This window comes from Phragmites australis, chromosome 11, assembly GCF_958298935.1.
Source record: "Phragmites australis chromosome 11, lpPhrAust1.1, whole genome shotgun sequence".
NCBI lineage: Eukaryota > Viridiplantae > Streptophyta > Magnoliopsida > Poales > Poaceae > Phragmites > Phragmites australis.
Window position 1 is genome coordinate 5760372 of NC_084931.1, and position 9537 is coordinate 5769908.

The window sequence follows — 9537 nt, forward strand, 5'->3', positions numbered from 1 at the left end:
ATTCTCCACCGATCGAGAGGCCCAACACGCGCACGGGGGGACAGAGAGAGAGAGAGAGCAAACCCTACACGTCCAATGGCGGACTCCGACGGCAGCGACGCACACGCGCCGCCGGCCGTCCACCGCCTCCCGCCGCGACCCGCCCAAGGGGGCGGGGGCGCCGCTGCGGAGGGCTTCGCGGCCGCGCTGCGCCGCCGGCTCAGCTCCGGCGCCGCGGCGGCCGCGCGCGCCAGCTTCGCAGCCGACTCCGGGGACGAGTCCGGCTCCGGCGAGCCCTCCTCCTCCTCGTCCCGCCGCCGCGACTCCGGCGGGGACACCTCGTCCGCTGGTGGTGGCCGCGGAGGGGGCGCAGACTTCGCCTCGTTCACCTTCCGCGCGGCGGCGCCGGTGCACCATAAGGCCAAGGAGAGTCCCCTGAGCTCCGACGCCATCTTCAAGCAGGTGAGAACTTAATGTTTCCGTTGCCACGCGAACTGTTCGTCGAAATGTCAAGCGCTCTGCGGGCAATTTAACTGTTTTATCGTGCTTAATTTCATCAGTTACAACTTTGGAGAAACGATAATTGGAGAGTTTCCTAGTGCCCATGTGATAAAGGTGTCGCCTTTTTGGTGGGCATCTGGGAGTAGAAAGTAACATTTCGTGTGATGATGCATGCGAGATGCTCAAATCTAGTACAGAGAATTGTAGGAAACTGGCTCGTGGAAATTTGGAAATGCCAAGAGTTCATGGTGTCTTGTTTACGTTGTTAATAAGTGCATGACATGCCTTGATTGGTTTGGGAAAATGCATGCTTTGGGTGAAGTATTTTAGTTGGATACTGGTGGTTGGGAGTTGTAGGTTTAAATCACGTGACCCCTTTTAGACAAATCCTACGAATTGTACCATATCTAGACGTTGATAAGCTTGCAAGGGCAGTGCATATCAATGGTTCAGCTCACTGCTGAGGTTGTTATGGTTGGTTTATTCTACTTACCTTTTTGTAATAATTTTTGCTTGATCCTTTTGTATCTTTTTTGTCCTCTCTCTTGAAAGCTTGATTTTCTGGATGGCATATCTTCCAGCTGATGAAAACCCTGGTATCTTATACTTCTCTTTTGTAATTTGTAACAGAGTCATGCAGGCCTTTTCAACCTGTGCATTGTTGTTCTGGTGGCAGTAAACAGCAGGCTTATTATCGAGAACTTAATGAAGGTTCTAACTAGCCTTTTTCTCATCTAACAGTAGATGCCACCGCTTTCTTTCCAACACATAACATATTATTTGAGTTATTTTCTCCTAATGCTTTTCGCAGTATGGCTTATTAATAAGAGCTGGCTTTTGGTTTAATGCTAAATCGTTGCGAGACTGGCCATTGCTAATGTGTTGGTAATATTTAATACTGCTCTATCGTGCACCTTTTCATTGTGTTCTTATATCTGAAACTGATCAAGTTTACATTCTTTTTTTTTTTAAGCCTTACTCTACCTGCCTTCCCCCTTGGTGCATTTGCTGTCGAAAAGCTGGCTTTCAACAATCTTATTACTGATGCTGTAAGCAGAGATCTCTTAGCTATGCACTTTACATTACTGATATACAGTTTTTGGTTAAACAATTTATACATTTGTCCATATAGTGTATGGACTATTCATTGCATTTGATAGAAACAGTCATGATGCCCCTTTTGTTTGACATTATGTTTCTTCAAAATTTGTTTATACACCATTGAATCCTAGTGTTATTCACTTATTGCAGGTTGCTACCTGCCTTCATGTCATTCTTACAACGGCTGAAATTGTATATCCAGTGCTTGTGATCCTTTTGTAAGTATATGCAATTTTTTCATTTCAAAAATGTGATTGATCATGCACATTGCTCTGCAGCAAGAGACCACCATCTAATTTACCAAGAAGGCACATATAACCAGACGAAAATGCATGTGTAAATATTCTGTATAGCAAATATGAAGCTACCATGAGCTTTCTTTTAAAAGTCAATTACATTTAGAAATTTTTCTAAGCTTGAGTTTTTGCAAGAGTATGGTGTCCTTTTTCATTGTTTTAATATCCAATCCTGTAACTTGGTTCAGGTGTGATTCTGCAGTTTTGTCAGGCTTTCTGTTGATGTTTATTGCCTGCATTGTTTGGCTGAAGCTTGTATCTTTTGCACACACAAACCATGATATAAGGAAATTTATCACATGTGGCAAGAAGGTGTGTCAAGTGTTCTACTATTTCCTTCATTTTTGTTGGCTTTTCTTTATGGTCTTATGTGCATGAGGAGGATTATGAGGCCATAGAAAGATATATGAACACCTCTAGTTACATCCATTTGTGTTGCTTGAGATTAACCCGCCCTTTCTATTAGGTTGACAATGGACTCAGCACAGCTGACGTTGATGGTTTACATGCTCCAACCTTAGGGAGTCTAATATACTTCATGATGGCGCCAACACTTTGTTATCAGGTATTTTTCTCATCATTGTGCATGTTAATTCTAAAGGGATTGTGCTAACCTGAAATTCTGAAAGACTTTAATTATAAATACTTAAATAGGATGTTTTGTATATTGGGCCATCTCTTATTCTTTAAATAACACTGTAGGTCATTCTCCTATTTAATTTAAAGTAAGAAGAGAGAGATGTTCTGCAGCTTTGCTACACGGGAAATATTGCAAATTTTAAAGTTCATCTGCTTTTTAGCAAGGCACTTGGAATTATGGTCCTCTGTGCCTCTTCTCGACTGGCTTTGAATTCGTATTAATGTATTTGCATGTTGGTTTATTCATTCATTTATTCTTGCCCTGTCATTGCTGCACAATGATTTATATCCTTGCATTCATAAGTCAAACTGAATTACTAGACGCTAGTCAGTAGTCAACTTCAGTAGCGGTGATTGACAATGTTGGACATCCTTATTGTTGAACTTCCATGTTGCTAGAGATATTTCTACTTAGCTGCAAAAGGAGCTAATAAGGTCCCTAACTTTTAGAAATGAATCGCTTTGCTATTCTTCTTGCAGGCAAGCTATCCTCGAACTCAATATATTAGAAAAAGTTGGCTAGTTCGTCAAATTATTCTGTACTTGATATTTACTGGTGTACAAGGATTCATTATTGAACAAGTAAGACATTCAGATATCGTTGTATCTCTTGTAAAATATCCTCAAGCAGTTCATAATAATAGTTTTTACAAACGTGCAGTACATAAATCCAATTGTTGTGAACTCTCAACATCCACTGAAGGGAGGACTATTGAATGCTGTAGAGACTGTCTTGAAGCTCTCATTACCAAATGTTTACTTGTGGCTTTGCATGTTCTATTGCTTTTTCCATCTATGGTAAACTCCAGTTTCTATTTATACATTCAAATAGATAGCCAGTCCAAGAATTTAGCAATTCAAATATTGGTTTATATTCATACTTTTCCTTAGAGCTTCATGATCTGTAAGAAATATTTTTCTTATGCCTTTAAAATATGCATATTTGCAGTTTGAACTTGCATTCTTTAATACAGGTTAAATATACTTGCTGAGATTCTTCGATTTGGTGATCGTGAATTCTACAAAGACTGGTGGAATGCAAAAACAATTGATGAGGTGAAACACAATTGTCTTTTATGCTAGTATTACTTCTTTTTTTCAGTATGCAAAAGAAGCTTATTGTAAAGATAGCTAATGCTGTGTCTGGTGTTTGCTTCTGCATGTGCTGGTGTGCTTGGATGGGATCAGTATTGGAGAAAATGGAACATGGTAGGCCTTCTCTTTTATTTAAAGCAATAGTACTTTTACCAAGCATGCACAGTCAGACATGATATACACAGTTGAAGTTAAATATAGCCATATCAAAGCAACAGCATCAAAATATGGCAAGCCAATGTAACATTATTGAGAAAAGAGAAATATGAACGTCCCATTTGCTATTCAGAACTATGCAAGTTCCAAGTAGGTAGAAGAAAGTAATGGAATGTATGTTATTATTCTGCTATAATACTATCTGTTGGTCCATCAATTTTATATTCGTTTTATTTGGACAAATATGATGGCTAAGACTGTGTGCGTTTCCACAGCCTGTGCATTTCAATTTTATATTTGTTTTATTTGGCTAAATTGACTAATACTGTGTACATTTTCACAGCCTGTGCATAAATGGATTGTTCGTCATATATACTTTCCTTGCATGCGAAATGGTATATCAAAGGTAAAAATTCTATCAGTATGGATGCTTTGCCTAGAATTGCATCCAGTCTACAGTAAATTAAACCGTAGCTGCATTCTCAACATTTGCCTTGTAACCGAAGGATTCTTGTTCCTTAGTCCCTCTTTTTCTAAGTAATCTTACATTGAACAACTAAATTTTTACTCATATAAATCTGTATGAGTCAGAGTTACAAAAGGATGATTTTAACTGTTTGAGCAAAAAGGATGTGCTGATTTTTTTTTTTATGGATGGCCATACTAGCAGCAATGGCTACTGCCAGCCCTACTAAAAGATTATCTGCTATTCTGGACATGCCTTGTACTCTGTTATGTCTGGTCTTGTGTTCTGTTATTATTATTGCTGTTATTTTTGAAAGAGTCCTTTGTGATGTTTTTCTTGCAGGAAGTTGCTGTTTTTATATCATTCTTTGTTTCTGCTGTACTCCATGAGGTAAACTTGCTCTCCATTGTCCTTTACTTTTTTGTTCATCTTATGCGGACATTAGTTATCTATTGTTCTGTTGTTTAATATGCCCTTTTTGACATGCTTTAATTCTGAACTTATAAGCTGCAGTGTTGCTTGGATAAACATTTGCTCTTTATGTCATTCAATAATTCTTGTTCAGCATATATTGAGCAAATTATGATATTATAATTGTACACCAGCTATGTGTTGCTGTTCCCTGTCGCATACTCAAGTTCTGGGCTTTCTTAGGAATCATGCTGCAGGTAATTTAATATCACACAAAATGCTGTGGACGATATCCAGCATTTCATTTTTTTTCTTTACTAGTTCTCTTATTATTCTTGAGAGCATCATCTCATGTGTTGAAGATATCTGCCTTCTAATAGGACTACTGAATTCCATCATGTAGTCTCATCTAACCTGTTCTGACACCATGTCTTTTTTTTTTTTCTTGTCACTAGATTCCCCTAATCATATTGACATCATACCTGAAAAATAAATTCAGAGACACAATGGTGAGCCATATTTTCATTAGTTGCTGCAGTTAGGATTGTTCTTTGATGTGAACCCATTCTAATCTGTGTTATCTTCAATAGGTTGGAAACATGATCTTTTGGTTCTTTTTTTGCATCTACGGGCAGCCTATGTGCGTTCTCTTGTATTACCATGATGTGATGAACAGGATTGAAAAGACAAGATAAACTTTCGTAGACCATTTTTGTATAGAATCTGAAGAAGCAATAATTTGTATGGACTCTATTAAACTTCATGATTCGGATAGCTACGCTGTGGCCTTCTAGTTTTCCGTGGAAATCCTGTAATCATCTCATTCTGTATGATGGCTAACCTCATCTCACCCTTGTATCTGTACACAAGCTTAAGTCTGGTGAAGTTCTACATGTAAATGTAATGGCTAAATCATTGTTCCCGTTTCTGCGCTGCTACCCGCTCATGATGTTAGAATAAAGCAAACTGTACTAGGATTGAATTCCAAGAAACTTAAGCTTGTCTGTAATCTGATACTTGGATCTGTCACTCCAACTGATATTTGAAAAAGAACCTCGGGAGTCAGCATTTGCACCCCCCCCCCCCCCCTGGATTGTAGGATTTCCAAAGTTTTCTTGGAGGAATTCAATCATAAGGAACTTTTTCTATGATTGAAACAAAAGATTAATGATGCCAAATTCCTATGGAATGGCTCTCTACGCCACCAATTTCATAGGAAAATAGGCATGAGCTGAAACCTCGTGGTATTTTTCCTTTGCAAAGTCCAATGCAGCTCTCTCTTTCTCTCTACTCGTTTCTCTTAACAAAAGAGTTGCCTATAATATTGATAAAGCCAAAGTTAACCCAGATGGGCGAAATACAAAGACCATAAAGGCCTATGAAGAAAGGAAAAAAAGCTATTCTCACAAAGTTGGTAGACATGGGGACACAATTCGGGAGACCTTTCGGAATCACAGGAGTTGTCAGTTCTTCCACTGATGTCTTCCGCCATCACGCGATTTAAAGGCCGTCACCGTCAGCTAGTGTGCAATATTATGCCAACTACTACAGTACTCGTTTCGATAAATCGACAGTGTCCACACCACTCGTAGTAGAGCAACTAGGGGGTTTAATCATGAATCTATAGATTCTTCTCTTTAAAACTTCTTTCTTATCGCTTTTATTTGGATATAGGGTTCGGTGAAGAGGATTTAACCTTTATTTCACAAACGGATATAACAGATTATGTATCCGTGTATACCGTAACAGAGATATATCGAAAGTGAACTTGTTTCCGAGATATTTTTAGAAGTTTGTAGATCATTTCTTATGTCTGTTCAATTTGTAGGAATAAAATAGAGATTAGTCCATGGAGAGATGACTGCACTACCTCCGAATAGTCAATTATAGACAGATTTTAATCTCTATTATAGACGGTTATTGAAAAGTGTATATGATATCGATTTTGCTACAGACGATTACAACTCCGTCTGTAACAGCGATACACATAGACGGATTTTCTAAAAAACCATTTGTGAGTAGTAAGGGTCACTTACAGATTTTCTAAGAAATCGTCTATGAGTAGTAAGTGTCATATACTGTTTTTGTTGAAACCTGTATGTATAAAGTGTCACGGACAGAGTTTTTTTGAAAAAAAAAACGTCTATGTGACCATTTCCCCTTTAGAAGCCATTTTTTTCTGATTGCCCTCATGATATGACATACTTCATGATATGCAAATACAACATCACAGGTATTTCCATATCACAAATAATAAGAACATCGCAAATTATTTAGAATAAGGCTGGATAACAAGCCAGCTTGGCTCGTTTGGCTCATTTAATATAACGAGCATAAAACCAGCTCGGCTCGGCTTGTTTGGCTCACGAGCCAGCTTGTTTGGCTCACAAGCAGCTCGTTAATTTTTTTAAGGGGAGCAGTTAGTCACTAGGATAAAAAAAATATAAACATCCACTAAAAAATACATCGATAAAATCATACAACAATATCAATGATATCTACAAGTATACTACTTCTTTTTATGGTTTAATCAGAGGTATAATTGCTATAATCTAAATCTCTTCTGAATGTTTTTCAAACCCACACGCAATACAACAGCAGACATATCCACCTATATATGCTCTGCTACTGAAACAAAATATTCCTCCAAAAAATATATGAAACAACATTCCTCCACACATCTGTCTATATATGCAAAGCCTGAATAAATGATCGATGAGAGAAGAAAAAAGATAAGAGCTGCATCATAACGAGAAACTGACTAATAGAAATCTAAGTAGGCTGGCGAGGAGTCTCTCCATCAAAGATGAAGATGGCCAATGAGCAAACTGATGACAACAGTAAAAGAGAGCGATATGATGCAGACAATGGCCTTGGCTCGTTTGGCTCGCGTGCTGGCTTGTTATTTAAACGAGCAAAATCTTTGGGTCGGCTTGTTAGATTTTAGAACATGCCAAGCCGAGCCGAACCAGACACGAGCTGAGCTAGCTCATGAGCTTCGAGGTTTTCATCTAGCCCTAGTTCAGAATATTATCACATGCATTTATATATCATAAATAATAAAAACATAACATATTGTTCAAAACATCATCACATGCAATTACATATCACAAATAATAAGAATATGACATATTATTTAGCACATCACACATTGTTTAGAATATAAACCTAGCTAGATATACACAATTCACAATCTCTAATTGTATCACGTGCGGTCTTCCAGAAGGACGAGATAATTGACATTATTTGAGACACCATCTTCTACAAGGATGGGATGATTGACATCATTGGTCGTCGCCGTCTTCTAGAAGGATGAGATGATTGACATCATCTTAGTCACCTGTGTTTCAGCACAATATCAACCCAAATATCATCTTCAATCATTATCTCGTTATCATCCACATCAGACTCTATCCTGACTAACTCATTCATGTGCCAAAACTAAACTCTATTGCTACCAAATTGACAATCATTGTTAAACACGAAATGCACTTTCAAACCATTCTTATAGTTCACGAAAATATCTCTATTGTGATGAACAACAATAGAGTAATTTCTATCTGAAAGAACATAATGTAGAACACGATTCACAGTAAAAACAGGGTCCAGAGAGGGACCCTTCATAGCAGCAAAGAACACATAGTCCACACGATCGAAATCAACGACAAGCATCCACACTGTGGAAGCAAGCATAGGGATAACCCCATCTTGCTAGCACCTGCTAGTAGTGAACATAGACATTGCAGATCTGCGATGGAAACACCACATTACTCTCAGTTACACAGATCGAAGCAAACCCTAACAAAACCATGATAAAAACCCTATGTTACTCACTTCAATACAGGGAAGAGGATTCAGCACCCAGATCTCGCTCCTCTGACGAGGTGAAAAAAACTCTAGCTAACTACAGCAGAATGGGCTCTTGGATGGCAACAAAGAGAGCGAGAAAGATGAACTCCTTGTTGCTTTATATTCAGTGAGTGAGGGGAGACGAGCGGGTTATGTATATGGGAAACCAAGGAACGATGGGAGATGAGCAATCAAATTTAAAACAATACCTGTATCCTTAACTTCAGGTGAGGTTTTAGAAAATTTGTTTGTGTCTATCATACAGACACAGACAGATCTTAAAAGAAACCGTCTGTGTCAATATTACATATGGTTTTTAAGAAAATCAGTCAATGAGTTATGACACACCAAGACTATGGTTATATTACAGATATATCTGTATTAGCAACTATCTAATAGTATTTTATCAGTGACGGATGAAGTCGTTTGTGACAATTTGTCTACTTTTACTGAATATGTGATAGTGCTGAGTGATTGATAGGTCCGGTCCATCGCCACAACAAACGAAATTAACGCAGCTCAACACTTCTAGACCTCCAAAATTCCGGTACTTGTTTCCCGTGAACCATCCAAATAAAACACCTCTCACATTCATGTCTCAGGATTTTATGTCACCCGGCATTCTATTGCTACGCTTTTTCATATTCCTTCGTTTTTCAATTCATGCTTTCAATTGTATCTACTCTTGAAAGTGAGGGTGAACGGTGTCCGTAGGCCCTGAGTGGCAGAGAGATACTTTTGGTTAGTTTGGTCGATTTTTACAAGTAGTGTTTCCTAATTGTAAATTGGGTGTAGTTTTTTTTTAAATCCTGTTTTTTCAAAAGAAAAAAATGGTATGGACTAGCTAAACTGACCGGTACCACCGGATTCTGGAGTGTGGGGTCAGGCGCCTGAGAAAAGAAAATGAGCCTCCTTAACTTCAAACTATCTCGGAATGCAAATTGACTGCAACAGGTTAGCATAATTTTATATAATAGCATACTGACTATAGAAATTATTACATGTCCTTTGGACATTTGCGGTCGAACTTTGGAATCGCCTCAT

General features: G+C 38.4%; 1 protein-coding gene across 3 annotated transcripts; it reads left to right on the top strand.

The window, feature by feature from the left end:
• On the top strand, positions 1-5566 carry LOC133884769 (diacylglycerol O-acyltransferase 1-1). Of its 3 annotated transcripts, none has more exons than XM_062324319.1 (16): positions 3-441; positions 1111-1191; positions 1292-1365; positions 1460-1529; positions 1732-1799; positions 2066-2189; positions 2344-2442; positions 2997-3098; positions 3178-3314; positions 3491-3572; positions 3705-3725; positions 4111-4173; positions 4576-4623; positions 4839-4901; positions 5100-5153; positions 5235-5566. In XM_062324319.1, exons 1-16 carry the CDS (start codon positions 76-78, stop codon positions 5337-5339), a joined length of 1557 nt encoding a protein of 518 aa, XP_062180303.1. In that variant the 5' UTR covers positions 3-75; the 3' UTR covers positions 5340-5566. The 3 variants fall into 3 exon arrangements, with proteins under 3 accessions (XP_062180304.1, XP_062180303.1, XP_062180302.1); XM_062324318.1 differs by having other exon boundaries at positions 4-441; positions 1454-1529; XM_062324320.1 differs by lacking the exons at positions 5100-5153; positions 5235-5566 and having other exon boundaries at positions 1-441; positions 1454-1529; positions 4747-4883.
• Positions 5567-9537: the final 3971 nt, after the last annotated feature.

Coding starts and splice junctions, on each gene's coding strand:
- LOC133884769 (XM_062324318.1), top strand. CDS start 76: ATGGCGGACTCCGACGGCAGCGACGCACACGCGCCGCCGGCCGTCCAC. Junction 2,190..2,343: donor TTATCACATGTGGCAAGAAG/GTGTGTCAAGTG, acceptor CCTTTCTATTAG/GTTGACAATGGACTCAGCAC. Junction 3,726..4,110: donor ATTGGAGAAAATGGAACATG/GTAGGCCTTCTC, acceptor ACATTTTCACAG/CCTGTGCATAAATGGATTGT.